The sequence below is a fragment of the Monopterus albus genome, unplaced genomic scaffold (assembly GCF_001952655.1).
Source record: "Monopterus albus unplaced genomic scaffold, M_albus_1.0 scaffold476.1, whole genome shotgun sequence".
Taxonomy (NCBI): Eukaryota; Metazoa; Chordata; class Actinopteri; order Synbranchiformes; family Synbranchidae; genus Monopterus; species Monopterus albus.
The window spans coordinates 90,933-113,261 of NW_018128356.1; the positions used below are offsets into that span (position 1 = coordinate 90,933).

At 40.9% G+C, this 22,329-nt stretch overlaps 1 protein-coding gene across 3 annotated transcripts in view; it reads right to left on the reverse strand.

The window, feature by feature from the left end:
* tmc3 (transmembrane channel like 3) overlaps window positions 1–22,329 on the reverse strand; it is a 99,484-nt gene that overhangs the window by 45,912 nt on the left and 31,243 nt on the right. For all 3 annotated transcript variants that reach the window (XR_002273790.1, XM_020587722.1, XM_020587723.1), the window contains exons 3-7: window positions 19,333–19,408; window positions 5,903–5,984; window positions 5,465–5,571; window positions 3,484–3,582; window positions 3,029–3,171 (exon numbers count right to left, since the gene is read on the reverse strand). Coding sequence is in view for 2 of the 3 variants with exons in the window: in XM_020587722.1 (XP_020443378.1) it covers window positions 3,029–3,171; window positions 3,484–3,582; window positions 5,465–5,571; window positions 5,903–5,984; window positions 19,333–19,408 (507 nt within the window). In the remaining variant the exon portion in view is untranslated. The remainder of the gene's footprint in view (window positions 1–3,028; window positions 3,172–3,483; window positions 3,583–5,464; window positions 5,572–5,902; window positions 5,985–19,332; window positions 19,409–22,329) is intronic.

Below are 22,329 nucleotides of genomic sequence, written 5' to 3' on the forward strand. Positions count from 1 at the left end.
ATTAATTGTTATATATTTATTAAATATTTATTATTTATTTTTTTCTTAAATACTGTGGTTCTCTACATTTGTATTATGGAGGGTAATAAATATTACTGCTTCTAGGAGACACTAGTAATGCTTTAAACTGACAATCATTTAAAGTATCAGACTAATATTAATATAATTAGAGAAAAGAGAATTCAGTTTTATTCCTAACAACCATCAATCTTTAGAGTGTTACATGCATCAAAAACTGCTGGTTAATCTTCCTTGATATAAAAGAACTACTTTTTCTAAGTTCAAAAGAATTATTCCTTACATCTAACTAAACTATCTGGTTTAAACATCATTGAAATTAAACCCCATGAATTATTAAGGAAAAACCTGAATAATCTTTATGCCTATCAGTCTATATCTGTGCCCTTGTGGTCAGTCCTAATAAAATCCCTTTGATGTGTCAAGCCTAGTTTGTGATGGTAGTGGTCAGACCTGTTGCTATGGAGAGCCTAATATAAGCCTTTGATGAAGATATAGAAATGTAATGGCAAAATTGTTCCCATGTGAAACCCCACTTTATGGCATGCAGGTGCACATTATAAAACAAGAAAGTCCAGAAAAACTAGGGGAGGGGCGCAGCTGCATGTCGTAAAGCCCCGGAACCAAGGTGCTAAAAACTGTCCTGTCATAAAACCATAAATCATCAACTTCACACCTCACTTTGACAGGTGGTGAATTTGTATAATCTCTCTCTCTGTACCGGCATAATATATTAGAGCTCATGCTCTCTTTGTCCCCAGAGTTGAAAATAAGTCACAGGGTCTTTTCTTATGGAATAATATCTTTGCTGGTATCTGACTCTGCTGAGGTTTTTTAAATCTAAACCTAAAAGACATCTGTTTATTAGCTTTTTACTAAAACTTGACTATTTTAATTTTACTCGTGTTTTATTACACTTTATATTTTCCACAGTATTTTATTCTGTCTACTATACTTGTATTTGATGCTATTTGTTTTGCTTGCTGTTATTTTAGTGTGCTGTGGTACTCCAGTGTGAAATTGCACTGTAAATACAGTTAGATTTAATTTAATGTTAAAAATCAGCTTTTTAAAGAGCCCATGTCATCCTTTTCCTTGTATTTTCTAATGTTATAACTGTCATGATTCTGTCCCATTTGCTTCCTGTCATGCATTTATTTTGATACGACTTCCTGTCCCCAGCTTACCGACTCATGGGAACTTTACCTCATTATCCAAATTGGTTTCACCTGCTTCTGATTACCCACACCTGCTCACAACAGTATATAGCAGCTTCTCACCCTGTGGCAAGCTGCTAGATTGTTTGAACTGATATCAGACTTTCCAGTGGTTTTTCTTGTGCCTGTATTTCCTGTTCTGACCCCGGATTGTGTTCTGTCTTGCCCTCCTGATTTGGACTTATTTCTGTGTATGGATTATCGGACTTCCCTCTCTGATCTCTCATTTGTGGATTCCTCGGTTATGTAAGTTTGCTGGCTCTGACCCTGGACTGTATTTTTGACCTGAGTGTGTGTTTCATGTTTTCCGTATCGTTTTGTTGTCCGTGCTATTATTAAAGAGACAGTTTTTCACTTATCCTTGTCTGGCTCTATAATTGAGTTCACCCTTGATATTATCGGCAGCTTTCCGTGCCGATCTTGACAATAATTTTGAATTATTTTAAACATGGCCTAAAGCTCAAAAAATTAGGTGTACATACAGTATGTTCTAGTATTTATGTGCAGAAGGAGCTCAGTTTATACAAGTCTCCCAAACTCACTCTCGACTTTTTTCTAACAAAATAGTAGTACATTACCTGATAGTTTAAGGATTTCCTTCAATGGGCATAATCTCCAGGCAGTTGAATGTTCATATGAGCCTGCCTGACATCCACCTGTGCCCCCATGATATTCACAATGTTATTGCCTTGTTTATGTATATTTTCAATAAAGCTTTTTTTTTTAAAAAAAGACTTCACTGGTGCCATTGTAAAAGCAGAATTTTTCAACTGTGCCTGGTTTTGTGGATATATTTTTCCTCCTGCTGCTGCACTGTGACCAGAGGATATGGAGAAAAATACAGGGCCTGAGGTTACTGCATGTCTGGGAATGTTCCTGTACAGGGACTCACTGTTTTACCTGACCGGGTCTAACCTACAATCAGCCAGCCAGTGAAGCCCCTATGGTGGTGAATGATCAGCCCATCAATGCTGGATTCTCCTGGAGCATAGTACCTGTTTGTTTTGACTGCTTGAGGCCAGTGTGTCTGCCCCATGTGATATGTTGCTGGTTAATGAGAGGATTAACAACCCATGATGTTATTGTCGGGGCTACACTACCTGATGGAATTACTGCTTTGGGACTGTACCAAGCTAATCTAGAGGTACCCAAAATTAAACATTAAATGGCTGGAAATGAGCAAAATAAGAATGACACAGGCTCTTTAAAACAACATGGCTGTAACAGTGCCATTTGCAATTGTGGCATTTCATAAAAAAAACTAAAAAATAAACCTATACAAAATTTTTAAAAGTTCCCAAAGAACAGTTTTATGTGAACTATTTTTGAAAAAATGGCAGAACCTTAAATATAAGGGCATGGATTGGCTATAACAGCCTCACCAGCCAGGAACATGTTAGCAGTAGATGGTCACAATAAATATTTGTTCCATCCACTCCTGTGTCATAACCATCTGTAAAACATGCCTCTGGTGTGGAGCACATTAGACTTGTGTCACCTCAAAAGTCAGCCCCGTCAATGTGCTTCCTTCCTAAAGGTGAACTCTAGGCAAAACATTTGTTTTGAGCTGATCTGCATATTGCAGTGATTAAAGATAACTGATGTCTCTCTTTAATTCTGCTGTATTATATGCTGGTGTGACCAAACTGTTATGCTATTTTATTATTCTCTATTAGCTATTGTCAGCAACTGTCACTTTTCAATGCATAATATGTTTTTGTTACACAACATATTAATCTAGTCATTATGTGATCTGAAAAGCTTATCAATGATTGATTTTAATGGATGATTACTTTCTTAACAGAATGATGAAACTGTAGGCAAAAACAGCCATCCCAACCAGAAAGTAGGCGAGGGGCAAACGGTACCCAGCACTGCCAATTTTCCTCACCCTGCCATAGTAACCATAGAATAACACAGAGTACTGCAGGTAGCCCTGTGGAGAGTAAGCACACATGTTCACAACAACTACAAGATGATATGACAAGGGAATCAATCACATCCTAGGGTATGATTCATTATTGCCTTTATGCAAAATTGATATGACTTAACACTGATAATACGTCTTTGACACAGAGCCCAGTGTATTATTCTAACTCTAAACATGTGTAACTTGTAGAAGGGGAGAGGATTCCACTGGTGCTGGAATAGAAAACAGGGAGGCAGTAATGTAATGTTTGAATAATGGTCTATTGTATCTGTAAGTGATGTGCTATTGACAGAACAGTAAAAGAAAAGAGAGTCTTGCCCCAAGAGACCAGATGGTGTCCAGGTCTTGGGCTGAAGCCAGATGCTCTTTGGGGATAGTTTTACTCCTAGTTGTTCCAAACCGAGCTCCAGCCAGCAGCTAGTACATAAAAGCACAGAACAGTTCAATCCATTATTATAATAATTCACCAAAGACCATGTACTACATAGTCTATGTAAGGAAAAACAGAGATGCCATGAGCAAACACACTAATCACAGTAAACCAGGGGTGCCCACACTTTTTCGCCATGCGAACTACTTTTCAAATGACCAAGTCAAAATGATTGACCTACATGCGCGCACATGCATACACACACACAAAAATATATGTATGAATGAGTGTCATAATTTTTATGAACGGTCTGAAAGTGCCGCTACACATTTCGCTTCTTTGGATCAGTTATGGTAGATTGGTAGATCAAGCCAACACATTTCGAATATAACATCGCGAAAAAAAAGTCGTCCTCCCATTCCACATGAAATGTTTTTGGTTTCTTACTTGATTCGGCTCCCCCACTCATTTTATACCCTTTAGTAGAAATGAATGATTGTCACTTTCTGCTTTTCCCATTAGGGGTCGCCACAGTGCATCGTCACACTGACCATTCGCATGTTAACATTTGGCACGTGTTTTACACCTGATACATCTAATTTATTTTTGAATGGCACACGATCTACCAACACTACCTTTGTGATCGACCGATCGATGTATTGGGCACCCCTGCAGTAAACCCAGGCATCCAGTATCAACTGTATTTGGTGCAAATGTTATAAGTGCTGGTGTGACCACACCCAAAGCTGAGTATGCAATGGATAACTATATTAAAAAACATAAACAAGACTGTTTATGGTTCACATAGACACAAAATAATCCTGAAAAGAGCTTAATGGTGCAGAAATATTGCCTCTTATTTGCATGCTTGGGTGCTACATGAAAAATAATGGACAAATCCTCCATTCCATCCTTGGTCATATACTGCAATTCACCACATGAAACGAGCACAGATATCATGTGTGACACAGTGTCCATGATGTTTGATGGAGGATAAAACTAACAGCACATATATAGAGGGCAATGTATGAGAGGAGATGGTGACAGGTTAGTCTCAGGAAGTGATGAAGGGAGAACGACGTGTAGAAGAATTAATCAAAGGAATAAGATTAGGTATTGGGAATGACAGGATAAGTCATGTCTATGGAAATTGCTTGTGTCTGCACGTCAGTGACAAACATAAATCCAGCAGCATTTCTCTGTCTGTATCTTGTTCTCATCTACAGTTTGTACTTGAGCTGATGCTACTGGAGAATCCCCAGGCTACAAACCATAAAGGACCCTCTGCAACACATTTACAGATGTGAACAAAAAATATGAGGACTAAATACACAACATATTATTAATAATGATGGAAATATATTATCCTAAAAGAAATCGGTCAGAAGAATCTACATTAAAATAAGCTGTAATTGAACTGGAGTATGCTAGATTTGCTGGAAAAAACTGTTTTGGGAAAGGCTTTGATGTGTGAAGTGGTTTATAAAGGTTTGTAGAGGGCAGGTATCTTGACTAGGTTTGAAATTATTGTTCAATCAACAAAGAGGAGAAATGTGTCAGATTGTATATCTGCATTATGCAGATCTGCATGAATATTAGTTTTAACATCTATAGCAGATCTTCAGTCCAAAATAGAGAGCTGAACTAAATTAATTTTAGCAAATTCTATGGGATCAATTCTAGGGATCATACATATTCACAAATTCCATGTTTAATATGTGCATTGGTGAAAAGTATGAAGCCATGTATATGTGAGGATTTAAATGAGGATATACTATTTTAAATTCTTTATGCTTAGCATGTTGAGGTTATTATCAGAGTTATAATAATTCTAGGGAGGTCCTGCATTAAATAAAATTTTCAAACTGTCTTAAGTCATGATGTACTGAATCAATTAAAACATACACACACACTATTATTGTAGCTGACCTCTGGTAGGACAATGAAGGCTCCAGTCATGATGGTGAGGACAATATTGATCCCAAACAACCAGCGCAGGAAGATAAAGTAGGAGGCCACACCCGACCCAAAGTGACCTCCACAAGATAAAGAAAAACATCTGACCAACTTGTTTCCAACACCTCATAAAATAAACAATGATGTAGTAGTACACAACCAAGATTAAAATGTATAAATTATATTTTCAGTACATCTTTTGTGCTCTGAAAACCTCCATCCTCATATAACTAATACCATAAATTCTGATCACATTAATGAAAAACTCTTCTGAACAAAATTACTTTAGGTCTAGTTACGTCCAGAAGTATAATAGTCAGGTAAGAATAGGAGGGTTCCCTCCGCTATGAACTACTACAGAATAAACGATAGCAATCTGGGCGTTATCTGAAGAAGAAACACACAACTCACTTTCAATTTTCTTGATCCTCACTTCCCAGGGAATGAACAGAACCATGATGTTGTAAAGCACACGGGAAAGTTTCTTCAGCAGCTGCAGGAGGACAAACAAGATTCAAGTAGAAAATTCTGGCTTCCTGTATCCTATGACAGCCCCACACCTCCTCAGTAGGCACTAATCTGTTGACAATAAATACTTATATTTGACCATCTAGCAGTGGTTTGAGATTGAGACATGAATGAGAGCTGGAATCACCAGTTGAACAGTATATGGCTCTTTCTATGCTAGGTACACAATGAATAGAAAACTATTGTTCATATGTGATCAGTGAAGATGTAAAAAGAAATTATTATAATAAGGATAAGTCATACTATTTATAGAGCACTTTTCAAGCTACTCAGACACTTTACTTACATGAAAAAGTATGTGATTAACACCCCTGAAGCCTTGAAAACTAAAATCCTCCACAGTTTATGGATTAAACTCACTAATTTCTAGGTTTATATAACTTTTTTGAGTCACAACATATGCTAAGATCTGATGTGAAAACATTTATATTTGGTTTGTTCACATGTGTGAAAAGATCAAGTCTATGACACGTGTAGGGGAAAAATTTAATTTGAGTCACTTTAGCTAGTAATGTGAACAAAGCCTTTGTCACATCCCTCGACTGGTCCTGGTCCTGTCTCTGCCCCATGTTTTCTCCAGCTCTGGACTGTCCTATAGACTAGAGTTCTAGAGTCACTGCACACCCAGGCCTTAGTCTCAACCAGATTTTCCCTCTAGCTCTTCCCTGTCCCTCAGTCCTGAATCCAATAGGGTCCGGCTGCGGCTTGCAGCCCGCCTCAACCCACGCCTCCTCATGTTAAGTCACTCAATCCAGGCTCCCTCACATTATGTTACTCAAGTAACACTCCTCCAGAAACAGAAGAAGGAAGAATTAGGTTAGCTACTGTTAGCTTGGTTAGCCTATTTGAAAGGAGGACTGTGACACCTATATTTCTACCTTTTTAAACTTCAGTTACACAGTGGAATGTACAGATTTAGCGTTCCATTCATGTAGCCATCATGAAGTCAGAGCATAGATGGATGTGAACACTATATTTAGAACACTATGATTTGATATTTTCACTACATTACCTTATCATCAGACAGCCCGTTCTGACAGCGAATTGAAGCTGTTGAATCTTCAAAGCCACCGGACTCATTTGACAAAACATTTAACACAACAGCAGCGACAGACCAGCAGCTCTTGTGTTCTGTGAGGTAAAGTTAGCCTACCATCTGTCAGGGCCACTCGGCGGCCGCTGCCTCTCCTCCGTTTCTGTCTCTTTGTTTTCTCCGTTTTCTGGGCTCTGCACCTCAGCTGTGTTGCATTCCAGTAATTAGTAACTGGTTTGTCAACGCACACAGCTGGGGTGCATCCTGATGATTACCTTCTTCCTTTATTTAAACCTCTGACAGATGCTCTGTCTTTGGAACATTAGCTAACAGTAGCTAACATATTGTACATTATCCAAAATTAGCTACTGATATACTACACAACATAGCGCCGCTTTATGTATGCTCTAATGGAATGCTACACTGACAGTTACTGTTGCGTTTTGGCTTGACTCCATTCACACGACATAGGCGCTACACTACACACACATTAACCTGCTCCGTGCCCACACTTCACCTTGTTCTGTATGGACTATTGGAAGGCTATGCTGACAGTTACTGGGCATTTTGGCTTGACTCCTTTGACATTACATACGCTATTCCCACTACACCACATACATTTTGATTCATCACCGCAGCTTTGCTTCTTGAACTATACTTACCCTCTTTCCTACCGTTCGTTTGTTTGTGCACCTGTTCAGCCTGGTCTCCTTTATCACTGCCCTTCCTTTGTTGTAAGTATTATGGACCCTGTTATGTTACGTTGTCATTTGTCTTGTTTTTCCCCATTAAACCTTTTTTTTTGTACTAGCACCTGGGTCAGCTATCTTGTGTCCTACCCCTAGTTCTCCCTCACCCTCCTGGCGAGGGGGGCTAACCTTAACACCATCTTTGTCAATGACTTTGCTATTCCCCTGCAGTTTCTTGTTCCTGCAGTAATCCTATTCACTTCCTGTTTCGCATGTTCAATTATTCTTCTGCCTCCTTTAGTAGTTGTAATAAATGTCTGATGCTAGCAGCATTGTGGGCGAGGCTTACTAATTTGGAAGTGTGGCTCTGCACCATAGAAAACAGCCCAGCTAGCTATGCCCATGTAGCTGGTGTAAGGCATCCTAGATGTAGCTCAGCCCAAGCTAGCCATCCCCCAGTGCTTCTCAAGCAGCCGAGTCTCAGCCAGGTGGCTGTGTAACAGTTCGCAAGAGCCATAGTGTGAAACACACACCCACAGTTCATCACTTGCCTGTTCATATTTTAAATCGATTTTCCACACTGAGAAAACAACTAATAATTGGCAACAAATCTTTTTTACAGAAACATTGTATAACTTGCAACACCAACCAGGGTTGCTTAGGAGCGATTGCTGAAGCGGAAACAGCAAGTGTTCTTTTCTATCCATCTGCCCAGTTGTGGAGTTTTATAAATAATCAAGGTCATGAAAGCTTGAAAGATTATTTTGAAAGCAGCATAGTGGTGCAGTGGTTAGCGCTGTCACCTCACAGCAAGAAGGTTTTGAGTTTGAGCACTGGATGACCAGGTGCCTTTCTGTGTGGAGTTTGCATGTTCTCCATGTGGTGTTTATTCTGTATCCAAACTTTTATATCATACAAACAGTGTTTGGCAACTATACAACTTTTCTTAGAGCATTTTCCATGTGTGTCTCTATGTTAGGGATAAAACCCTCACTTCTTATTCTATGGCATATTTTCTTAACTGTTGCATGGGGCGTTCCTCTCTGACTTCAAGTGCTATGTTGGAAAACACTATAGGGTGCTGGCGTTACCTAGGTTGAGACAAATCATTATTGTTGCAGACTTTATTCACAATACACCACAAAAGTTCTCTGATCTGTTATTAGGCATTCATGTTGTGATTCTGGGCTATATACCTCCTTAACAGTGCTCAAAATGCAACCAGTCTATGCTGTATTTTATGTATTTTATGTATATGCAATAGGTAGGGTTTAGTAATCATTAGTTGTGCAAGGTTTTTTGTTTTATTTTTTGTATTTTTTCAGATCTGAGTGTTCAGCATGATTTTTATCTGAGTTGAATTTTAACAGGGCATGATGAGCCATGGTCTATCATCTATATTTACACTCACACTGACATTTTCCTAAAAGTATTGGTTTGCAGCTTTAGTATTCATTCCATTTTTACATGTAATAAAATGTATGTTTAATTGTATAATGTTGATAATGCACGTGGGTGTGTGATTTGACAACATAATAATATGTAGTCTTTAAGAGCAAGAGCACATGGGATTTGTAGTCAGTTTGCCCTGTCACCTGAAGACAGTGGGTGGGACCTGCCACCTTTCAGATTGGTAACATGTTCCGGCATGTTTTTATAAACACATTTGTTTTCCAGAAAATGATTCATAGCCTTGTTTATATGAATAGACATGTATTTGTTATTTCAGACTTACAGAGAAGCATAAACTTTAATCTAGCCACAGGGATTGCAAGCCAGTGACTTCTGTGCCGGTCCCAAGCCCGGATAAATAGAGAGGGTTGCATCAGGAAGGGCATCCAGCGTAAAAACATGCCAAATTTAAACATGCAAATCATCAGTGTGAATCCCATAACGGATCGGTCGTGGCCCGGGTTAACAACGACCGCCACCAGTGCTGTTGATCTACAGGGTGCTGGCGGAAATTGGACTATTGTTGGTTGAAGAAGGAGAGGAGGTAGAAGGATTTGTAGACAGCTGAATGTGACAAAAAGTTTTCTCACATTTAGCTAAATGTGACAAAGTCTAAATTCATTCATTCATTTTCTACCACTTAATCCCTGAGTGGGGTCATGGGTGGGGCCGGAGCCAATCCCGGCCGGCAATCGGGCGAAGGCGGGGTACACCCTGGACAGGTCGCCAATCCATTGCAGACAAAGTCTAAATGTAAATGTTAAATATAAATGTACATGTTAAATGTTAAATGTAAATGTTACATTTAAATGTTAAATTCTCGCCAAGTGTAAAACTGAATATTTAGTAGCTCCACAGCCTTGCCCTATTACAGCGCAGCACACAGCCCCGCCCATGATGCTGAACTCAAATCAGTGATGCTGACTAAAAGACTTCAAACCCAGAGTCAGTTGTGGGCGGGGCTGTGTTTGAGGTCTTGGAGTCAGCATTGCTGATTCGAGTTCAGCATCATGGGCAGGGCTGTGTGCTCCGCTGTAATAGGGCAAGGCTGTGCAGCTCCTAAATATTCAGTTTTACACTTGGCGAGACATTTAACATTTACAGTGGTTTAGTGGTTATGCTCCACAAGTAGGGTGTGAGTTAGAAGAGAAGGAGAGATTCTTGAGTGAGTTAGATGAGGTGATGGAGAGTATTCCCAGAGGGGAGAGAGTGGTGATTGGAGCAGACTTCAACGGGCACATTGGTGAGAGGACCAAAGGTGATGAGGAGGTGATGGGCAGGTTTGGTGTCAAAGTAAGGAACCTAGAAGGTGGTGGATTTTGCTAAGAGGATGGAAATGGCTGTAGTTAACACCTATTTCCAGAAGAGGGAGGAACATAGAGTTACATATAAGAGTGTAGGTAGGAGTATGATGACTCTGGTGGTCAGGAAGAAGAGGAGAGGAAAGACAGAAAAGAAGACCAAGTGGTGGAAGTTGCAAAAGAAAGAATGTTGTGAGGAATTCAGACAGAAGTTGAGACAAGCTTTGGGTGGTCAGGAAGAACTTCCAGATGACTGGGAAACTACAGCAAAAGTGATCAGGGAGACAGGTAGGAAGGTGCTAGGTGTGCCATCTGGAAGAAGGAAAGGAGATAAGGAAACATGGTGGTGGAACAAGGAAGTACAGGACAGCATTCAGAGGAAGAGGCTACATAAAAAGACATAGGACGCAGAAAGGACTGACGACAGTGGACAGGATTACAAGAAATTGCAGCATACAGTGAAGAGGGGGTGGCAATGACCAAACAGAAAGCATATGATGATTTGTATGCCAGGTTAGACATGAGGGAAGGTGAGAAGGACTTGTACAGATTAGTGATACAGAGAGATAGAGATTGGAAGGATGTGCAACAGATAAGGGTGATTAAAGACAGAGATGGAAAGGTGCTAACAAGTGAGGAGAGTGTGCAGAGAAGATGGAAGGAGTATTTTGAGGAACTGATGAATGAGGAAAATGAGAGGGAAAGAAGGGGGAAAGAGGCAAATATTGTACAGCAGGAAGTAGCAAAGATTAGAAAGGATGAGGTGAGGAAGGCTCTGAGGAGGATGAAGAGTGGAAAGGCTGTTGGTCCAGATGACACACCCATAGAGGTGTGGAAGTGTCTAGGAGAGACAGCAGTGGAGTTTCTATCTAGTTTGTTCAACAGGATTTTAGAGAGTGAGAAGATGCCTGAGGAATGGAGGAGAAGTGTACTAGTGCCGATCTTTAAGAACAAGGGTGATGTGCAGAGTTGTAGCAACTACAGAGGTATAAAGTTGATGAGCCACACAATGAAGCTATGGGAAAGAGCAGTGGAAGCTAGGCTAAGAAAGGAAGTGGATATCTGTGAGCAGCAGTATGGCTTCCTGCCCAGAAAGAGCACTACTGATGCAATTTTTGCTCTGAGAATGTTAATGGAGAAGTATAGAGATGGTCAGAAGGAGCTGCATTGTGTCTTTGTGGATTTAGAGAAAGCGTATGACAGAGTGCCAAGAGAGGAGCTATGGTACTGTATGAGGATGTCAGGAGTGGCAGAGAAGTACGTCAGAGTAGTTCAGGATATGTATGAGAGGAGTACGACAGTAGTGAGATGTGTTGTAGGTCAGACAGAGGAGTTCAAGGTGGAGGTGGGGCTACATCAGGGATCAGCTTTGAGTCCCTTCTTGTTTGCTATGGTGATGGACAGGTTGACAGACGAGGTCAGACAGGAATCTCCGTGGACAATGATGACATTGTGATCTGTAGTGAGAGCAGAGAGCAGGTGAAGGTCTGCTCTGGAAAGAAGAGGAATGAAAGTCAGTCGTGGTAAGACAGAATACATGTGTATGAACGAGAGGGAGGGAAGTGGAACAGTGAGGTTTCAGAGATGGAGCTGCCAGGCAAGAGGTCAAGAGGAAGGACAAGAACAGAGAGAACAGACTTGATGAGTCCCCTGCAGAACTCAATCAGCAGGTCCTGAGGTGGGTTGAACTTCCTAAGCTGATGCACATCTTCTATTGTGCCTTTGTAATAATGGCACTGATGTTGGTTGTCCACTTCAAGTCCTGAGAGATTGTGGAGCCCAGGAACTTGTAGGACTCCACGACTGAAACAGTGCTGCTGAGTATGGTGAGTGGACATAGGATGGGGGAGTTCCTCCTAAAATCCACATCATCTCTACTGTCTTCTGTGTGTTCAGCTCCAGGTTGTTATGACCACACCACAGGCACAGCTGTTCAACCTCCCACCTGTAGGCCGACTCGTCACCATCTTGAATGAGGCCGATGACTGTTGTGTCATCTGCAAACTTCAATATTTTTACAGAAGGGTCTCCTGAGGTGCAGTAATTAGTATAGAAGGAAAACAACAGTGGGGAGAACACACATCCCTGGGGGGCACCAGTGGTGATAGTCCAGGTGTTGGATGTGGTTTTCCCCAGCCTCACCTGCTGTTTTCTGTCTGTCAGAAAGTTGGTGATCCACTGACAGGTGGGGGCAGGCACAGTGAGCTGGGTGAGTTTGGAGTGGAGTATGTCTGGGATAATGGTGTTAAATGCCAAAATCAAGTTGACAAATAAGATCTGAGCAGGGAGTCTAGATGTTGCAGACTGTAATGCAGTGCCATGTTGACTGCATCATCCACTGACCTGTTTGCCCAGTAGACAAACTGCAGGGAATCCAGCTGGGGGTCTGTGATTGCCTTCAGGTGGGCCAATACCAGTCTCTCAAAACACTTCATAACTACAGATGTCAGGGCAACATGTCTGTAGTTATTCAGTTCCCTGATGGAGGGTTTCTTGGGAAGTGGGATGATGGTGAAGTGTTTGAAACAGGAGAGAACACACAAAGCTCTAGTGATCTATTGAAGATCTGTGTGAAAATGGGAGCCAACTGGTCAGTGCAGACTTTCAGACAGGAGGGGGTCACATCCTCTGGGCCTGATGCCTTACTGATTTTTTGTTTCCTAAAAAGGCAACACACATCTCTTTCACAGATCCTCAGAGGTGGTGGACTGATGGGGGAAGGGGTGGGAGAGGTAGTCCTAGAAGAAGAGGAAACAGCTACCGATTGTGTGCCTGAGATGAGGTAAAAGCCTTTCAAACCTACAAATCTACTCATTCAGCTCATCAGCCAGCTTACAGCTCTCCACAACAGGGCGGGGTGGTCTCTTGTACCCAGTGATGTTCCGTAGACTCCTCCACACTGATGATGGTTCGTTGGCCCGACACTGATTTTTCAGTCTTTCTGAGTAGCTCCTCTTTATTACTCTGATCTCCTTTGTCAGTGTGTTTCTGGCCTGGTTATACAGAGTCCTGTCCCCATTCCTGTAGCCCTCCTCTTTGCCATGACGAAGTCATTTGAGCTTCACTGTAACAGAAAACTGACCTTTACAATGGAAAGAGACACTAACAGTTATTTTATAACTTTGAATGATCCTTCTTTTACTTTACTTAAATACACTGTCTGGCCATGAACTTTGGATCAAGACCGAAAGAATGAGATCACGGATACAAGCGGCAGAAATGAGTTTCCTCTGGAGAGTGGCTGGGCTGTTCCTCCACCTTGAGCGGAATCAGTTGAGGTGGCTCGGGCACCTGTTTAGGATGCCCCCTGGATGCCTCCCTGGGGAGGTATTCTGGGCATGTCTCTCCAGGAGAAGCCCTCGGGGCAGAGACAGGACACGTTGGAGAGACTATGTCTCCAGCTGGCCTGGGAACACCTTGAGGTTCGTCCTGAGGAGCTAGAGGAGGTGTGTGGGGAGAGGGAAGTGTGGGAGGCTCTGCTTGGAATACTGCCCCCACGACCCGGTCTCAGATAAAGCGGATGAACATGGATGGATGAATGGACATTGTCTGAAACAAAGTATACTTATTATTAGTAAATATTATCTATGAGAAGCAACCACTGTTCATTTTAAATGCTGCACTAATGTGAATTTCCTAAACCATGAATTAAAAGATTTATTGAATGCAATTAGATTATTATTTAGTTTTATTTTAAATTTAATTCATGCCTGTAACAAAACACAAGGTACAACATAACAAGATCCATGTACATAGGTAACCAAAGTTGGGTAGAGATGGTGGAGGAGACCGAGATGACCAGGGGAAAAGACAGGCTAACAGCAAAAAAAAAAACCAGGAGAGTTGGAGGAACGGGACGGACAGGTGAATAAACAAGCTAACCAGGTGGGTAGGTGAACGAAAATGGAAATCCACAGCACAGGAACTGTCAGCGCGGATAACAAAAAGAACATCTAGCTAACCACATGGAAAAAAAAACAAACTCAGAGATCCACAGCACAGGAACAGCCAGCGTGGACGTATAACACTAATCACATAACCAACGTACAAAATGAGATCCACAGCACAGGAACTGTCAGCGTGGTAAACAAAATGACGTGTATTACATACCACAAAACTATGTCTGTTACGGGGTATACAAGTTAGGTAAGGTAATGCAAGTTCAGTTATTTAGGTAAGTAACATAATTTAGGTATGCTATTGCTCCGGCGACGACGGGAATAAGTAAGGAGGCAGGTAATCATTGGGATGCACCCCAGCTGTGCGCACCGACAAACGAGTTGCTAATTACTGAATGCGGCACAGCTAAGGTGCAAATCCCGCAGGATTGAGAGAGCAGAGAAGAGAAAGGCGGAAGAGAGGCAGGTCACGCCGAGTGGACCTGACAGCCTTCTGTCCAATTCCCTGACATGGGAAGCCCTAATGAAATCCAATAATACTTTTAGAAATCCTATAATAAAATCTTCCATTGTAGGAAAGTAATGCAAATATGCAAAGTCTTTTGATGAATATAGGGTTTGGATTCTTTGATCTAGGAGGGGTGTAAGGTGTCAAATGTGGGTGGGACTTAGAGTCAGGCTCATCAGGGCCATAAATCAATTGACTTGTGTGCTTTATTACTCTGTTATACCTGGCACATTACTCAACAATATTTCCTGTACTTTTATTTTTACACTTATTTCTAATATTTTTTTCACTTGGTATTTTAGGCAGTACGGTGGCGTGGTGGTTAGCGCTGTTGCCTAACAGTGAGACGGTTCCGGGTTTGAGCCCCGGCCGATCCGGGGCCTTTCTGTGCGGAGTTTGCATGTTCTCCCCGTGCTTGTGTGGGTTCTCTCTGGGTGCTCCGGCTTCCTCCCACGGTCCAAAGACATGCAGTATAGGTTGATTGGTGTCTCTAAATTGCCCGTAGGAGTGATTGTGTGTGAGTGGTTGTTCGTCTGTGTTAGCCCTGCAATGGACTGGCAACCTGTCCAGGGTGTACCCCGCAGCTGGCTGGGATTGGCTCCAGCCCCCCATGACCCTGTTTGGGACTAAGCGGTTTAGAAAATGGATGAATGGACTTGGTATTTTAGTCTTACACATTTATACTTTTTTTTTTTAACTTTGAGTGCTATGATTTAGGTAGTCATTGTTGTTGCTACTAGATACCTGTATTTCCCTCACGATCAATAAAGTATTTATTTAAGTACATTGACTCAAGTACTGTACTTAAGCACAATTTCATTTTCTGTTACTTCATACTTGGACTTCACTTCATTTTAGAGGTAAATATTGTACTTTTTTACTTCACTACATTTATTTTATAACTTTAGTTACCCTTTACTTTTCAGAACCAGATTAATACAAAAAATAGAGTATAATCATAAGACCTCATTGATCTGCGGTGGAAAATTCATTAGCTACCCAGCACTTAAATTAAATTGATATAGTCTAATTAATGGGGGCAACTGTGGTTCAGTGGGTAGAGCAGTCGTTTCCCAACCAGAGGGTCAGAGGTTCAGATCTCGGTGCCTGCAGTCCACACATCAAAGTGTCCATGGGCAAGACACTGAACCCCCCGAGTTGTCCCCGATGGTTAGAGCCATCGGTGTGAGTTGGCACCACAGATGGCTGCCTCGGTTCTGTACCAGAAATAAATTACTTGTGTGTAACATACTTGGCCAAATAAAGGTGATTATTATTATTATCCTTAAAACTAGCTCCTCCTTTACCAACTACAGCATTAAATGTGATGTACACAATAATACATCAGTAATACAGAAATGTGAAATGTACAATTTTGCATAATGAGAACATTTATTTTTAGTACTTTAAGTATGTTTTGATGCTAAAACTTTTGTACTTTAACATAAGTAACATTTTTAATGCAAGACTTTTACTAGTAACAAAGTATATTTTACACTGCTGTATTGCTACTTTTACTTAAGTAAAAGCTCTGATTACTTCTTCCAACAACTGTGCAGCTGAATCCCTTGTAAGAAAGGAAAGTTACTTTCAGCTTTTCCCATTTAGGGGTTGCCACAGCAAATCGTCACACTGACAACTCGCATGTTGACATTTGGCACATGTTTTACGCCGGATGCCCTTCCTGATGCAACCCTGATTTGAACCCGGGTCGCAGCGGCGAGAGCGCTGCACCTTAACCACTAGCCTACCAGGGACAGCTGAATCTCTTGTGCTTACTGTTTTTTTACCCAGACTTATTCTCAAATCACCCCTTGTGTTTTCTGATTAGCACTATGTGTAAGACTAGGTTAATTTTAGTCACAAAAACTGCATTTAGGCAAAAGATTTTGGTGATGGCTAAAACAGTATACATTACATCCACCTTTTCTTCCTAGACATAACTGCTGAATGTATACCCACAAGTGTTCCTTGTCAAGTAAATGTAAATCATAGATGTTTGAAGTGTTCAAGAAAACAGTGCAGTTTTTTTCTGGAAAGGATAGTCTCTGGTCTAAAATTTTGACATCTATCTCAGGTGAATGACAATATAATTTTATAGTTTAACTGACAACTTATAAGGCTTCAAACACAATTTCAAATAGTTTGCATTTCTCAGAATGTGATTTTGTAGCACATATCCATGTAGTCCTCATGAAAACGGAAACAGTGTGACTATGTGGAGCTTTTCACATGATGTGATGAAAGGTAAATCTAAACTGAGATAATTACTAAAGGTAAGGTCAGATGGACCAATGATTCTGATTTTCAGTTAACTGGGAGCCAAACTTGAATTAATAACTCATCCCCAAACTGCTCACTAAAAGTCCATTTATTCCAACAGGGCCTAAGCAGCCTGCACATTTTAATTAAAGCAGGCTATAACAACAAGCTATAAATTCACTCATGCTGCTGTGCTACAGCTGAACAGTTATCTTTCTCTTTGCCTGTTTTCCTCTCTGTGTATGTGCATATGTATACAGAGAGATAAAATAAGTAGCTAGTTATCTGCAGTATGTGTGTGTCTGTTCCGCCCACAGGTGGAAAAAGGTTTTGTTAAAATCAGAACTCAGCAGTCTATGTGCACAAAATAAATCCAACTGCCTTTGATCATGTTGCTGCAGTGCAGTGAAATAACACAAGGAAGCTCCTCTCACCATCCAGCTGGAATAAATGGAGGTGTAGCTGTACAATACAGAGCAAAAACAGTATAGTATATTACTGAAATCAGCCAGAGCAGAGCCATCTTTGTTGTTTTTTATTTCACATTTCTGTAACTCCATTGTTAGGACAACAATAAAGACTTTTGAGTGATGGGGTCATTACATGTTGTGCCTTGGCCACACCTTGACAGTACATAGCCCTCATGCTTAGTAAATCTGCAGGGTTCACAAAACTAGCTGGGAGTCATCCTCTGATTATTTTAGCCCACTATCAGTGGAGGCTGAAGTCACTTTGGTTCTCTTGTGCTTACTGTTTTTTTACCCAGACTTATTCTCAAATCACCCCTTGTGTTTTCTGATTAGCACTATGTGTAAGACTAGGTTAATTTTAGTCACAAAAACTGCATTTAGGCAAAAGATTTTGGTGATGGCTAAAACAGTATACATTACATCCACCTTTTCTTCCTAGACATAACTGCTGAATGTATACCCACAAGTGTTCCTTGTCAAGTAAATGTAAATCATAGATGTTTGAAGTGTTCAAGAAAACAGTGCAGTTTTTTTCTGGAAAGGATAGTCTCTGGTCTAAAATTTTGACATCTATCTCAGGTGAATGACAATATAATTTTATAGTTTAACTGACAACTTATAAGGCTTCAAACACAATTTCAAATAGTTTGCATTTCTCAGAATGTGATTTTGTAGCACATATCCATGTAGTCCTCATGAAAACGGAAACAGTGTGACTATGTGGAGCTTTTCACATGATGTGATGAAAGGTAAATCTAAACTGAGATAATTACTAAAGGTAAGGTCAGATGGACCAATGATTCTGATTTTCAGTTAACTGGGAGCCAAACTTGAATTAATAACTCATCCCCAAACTGCTCACTAAAAGTCCATTTATTCCAACAGGGCCTAAGCAGCCTGCACATTTTAATTAAAGCAGGCTATAACAACAAGCTATAAATTCACTCATGCTGCTGTGCTACAGCTGAACAGTTATCTTTCTCTTTGCCTGTTTTCCTCTCTGTGTATGTGCATATGTATACAGAGAGATAAAATAAGTAGCTAGTTATCTGCAGTATGTGTGTGTCTGTTCCGCCCACAGGTGGAAAAAGGTTTTGTTAAAATCAGAACTCAGCAGTCTATGTGCACAAAATAAATCCAACTGCCTTTGATCATGTTGCTGCAGTGCAGTGAAATAACACAAGGAAGCTCCTCTCACCATCCAGCTGGAATAAATGGAGGTGTAGCTGTACAATACAGAGCAAAAACAGTATAGTATATTACTGAAATCAGCCAGAGCAGAGCCATCTTTGTTGTTTTTTATTTCACATTTCTGTAACTCCATTGTTAGGACAACAATAAAGACTTTTGAGTGATGGGGTCATTACATGTTGTGCCTTGGCCACACCTTGACAGTACATAGCCCTCATGCTTAGTAAATCTGCAGGGTTCACAAAACTAGCTGGGAGTCATCCTCTGATTATTTTAGCCCACTATCAGTGGAGGCTGAAGTCACTTTGGTTCTTTAGCTTCTACGGTACAGTACATATTCAAAGAACCTTTGATATTTACCATGTGCAGCATTGTACAAGTGAATTTTCTGACAGTGGGCCACAAACTGTTTTCCATTCTCTGGAAAGTTTTATTTAAAATTGGGATCATGTAGTATTACTATATGTTGAAGAAAAATACTGTAAATGACTGAATACTGTGTACATACATCAGCTCCTGCAGTCTGGTAACCTCTGGTTCTGGTCAGTCGGCCCTCATACTTCAGAACAATCTCTCTGGCCTGTCTGGGAAACAAACATACACAGGTGGAGGCTCACTAAGTACTTTACTCTCATACTGGACTGTGGTTTACACACATTTCTATTTGTTTTGCTGAGTTACACTTCTACTTCTATTATACTAAACCTCTGAGCCATATTATGGCTGTGATGATCAATTTTCATAAAGACATTTTTTAAATTAATGTTGAGTGGTGGTCATTATGCTGTATACTGTACTATGACCTTAAAATTCTTTTTTTTATTGCCACACAAAATAACACATTTACAGGACAAAGCACATAACATAGTTCATGAGACAACAGACATTTGCAAAAGAGGCAAAGGGATTATTAATTTAGGGTATTAAGTTGTGTGTGTGAAAGTGTGTAGTGTGTGTGTATCCAACTCTATGCAGACTGATATTCATTACTTAAGGGAAAATAGAATTAAACCAAATAAATTAGGAAAATGGAGGGGTATAAATGTAAAGGAATGAAAAGGCAGTTTGATAAAAATGAATGATTGTAGTGTTAGGTATTTTTAGTCAGATAGATATTGGATAGACATCTGCCTGTGTGCAGTTTGGAGGTGCAAGATACCTGAGCGTGTAATGTTAATTTTACCTGTGATCCTGAATAAATCAGCACTGTTTTGAAGTTACTTGGACTGCCTTGTCTCTCAGAGTTAGCAATGTTAACAAGAACTGAGACCCACAGTAGTAATAAATTTTAAATTAATGTTGAGCTGTGGTCATTATGCTGTATACTGTACTATGACCTTAACATTCTTTAAATCATAGTGCCAATAAGTACCATCACTTGACTTTTATAAAGTCCTGTTTCCACCAAAGGAATTTTTCCAGGGGAACAGGAATCTTTTGTTCCTCTACCTGTGTTTCCACTGGAGGAGGTCCAGGGTCTGAATTTAGTTCTGGTTCATAGTTCCAGCTCCAAGAAAAGCCCCTAGTTGAGGTGTAGTACATTCTCAGGTTCAAGAACTACTAGGGGGAAGCCTCCAGTGTTGAATATCACTGATAAAATACTGTGCAGCATCTTTCAATTCTTGAGGAACTATAGAAGAAAAGTTTAGGTTTACAGCAACTGAACCCTAATATAGCTGAATAAAACAAACATATTTCAGAACTTCAATCACATAGTGTCCTGCTAGTTGAAACATCTTTTCATCATCAACATCAATCATCAAGCTTTTTACATATTTATTGACTTCAGTTTGGCATTTAACACTAATCCCATAAAAACTGGCACTGAAACTGCACAACCTGGGAATGCCTGCAATGATGTGTTATTGGATTAAAGACTTTCTCACTAACAGGCCTCAAGTGGTGAGAATCGGAAGCTGCACATCATCCACACTGGTCCTGAACACAGGCACACCACAGGGCCGTATGCTCAGCCCAGTTCTGTTCACTCTGTTTACCCATGACTGTGATGCCATTCACTCCACAAACAACTGTGAAGTTCGCAGACAACACCACTGTAGTGGGTCTCATCTCAGACAATGATGAGACTCACTACAGAAAGGAGATCCATCACCTGACAAGGTGGTGTTCAGATAACAATCTTGTCCTGAACACCAACAAGACTAAGGAGGTCATTGTGGATTATAGGCGGTCCAGGAAGACAAAACATGCTCCTCTTCTCAAACACAAGGAGGTGATGGAGCAAGTGGATAACATCAAGTTCCTGGGCATCCACATCACATCTGACCTGACCTGGTCTCTGAACAAATCCTACCTGGTGAAGAAAGCCCAATAAAGGCTTTTCTTCTTTAAGAAGATGAAACGTGCTGGTCTCTCCTCTCTGCTGCTTGCAAACCTCTACAGAGTGACAGTAGAGAGCATCCTCTGTCTCAGTGTGACTGTGGTAAGGGAGCTGCACTGCACACGACAGAAAGGACTTGACCCGGGTGCTGAGAACAGCTCAGGGCATTGTAGGGAGTCCTCTTCTGGATCTGGATGCAGCCACGCATGCAACTCCTCAGACCTGTCTTGTGTGCAGTTCTTCCGCAACAGTGGTGCAATGGGTAGAGTAGTTGTCTCCCAACCAGAAGGTTGAAGGTTCGAATTTTGGTGCCGGCAGTCCACGTGTCGAAGTGTCCTTGGGCAAGACATCAAACCCCCCTGTTGCCCCCGATGGATCGGTTCTGTACTGGAAACAAATTCCTCGTGTGTAACATACTTGGCCAATAAAGGTGATTATCCTTATGTTCCCGCAGCATTCACCTATCTGCCAACTGTGGAGTGAGTAATCTTGACACTGTTTAATCACCCTACCTGCTATGGTGCGAGTGCCCCGACGCTGTGTTTATCTGCCTGTCATTTATGGAGTGAGACTGCCAGTTATGTGATGCACTTACCTGACTGCCAACTATATTGTGCACTTACCTTTGTGGCAGCTCTCCTCAGAATCAGAATCAGTTTATTGGCTAGGTGTGTTGGACACACGAGGAATTTGACTAAGGTACATCGGCTCTCAATGTGCAAACAGTAGACCAGCATAAGGCTGTGTAATATAACAAAATAGCAGTATTAACATCAACAACCAGTGCAAACAATGCAGAAAAAGCAGTATAAATAGACAGTAAACAATGCAGACAACAAGGAGTGAGTAATCTCATTGAAATGAGATAATTAGGGATAAAAATAGAATACTTAAAACAGAGTATTAGAGACCTGTACGAGTCTGTATAATCTGTACAATGTATATTTACAGGTATTGCACTGAGGGTTATTGTCCAATCATACTGTCATGGGTTAAGTGTTCATCAGAGTGACAGCCTGGGGGAAGAAAGTGTCCCTGTGCCTGGTTGTCTTAGTGCACAGTGACCTGTAACGCCATCCAGAGGGGAGGAGTTCAAACAGATTGTGTCCAGGGTGTGAGGGGTCTGCAATGATCCTCTCTGCCCTCCTTTTGACCTGTGAGGTG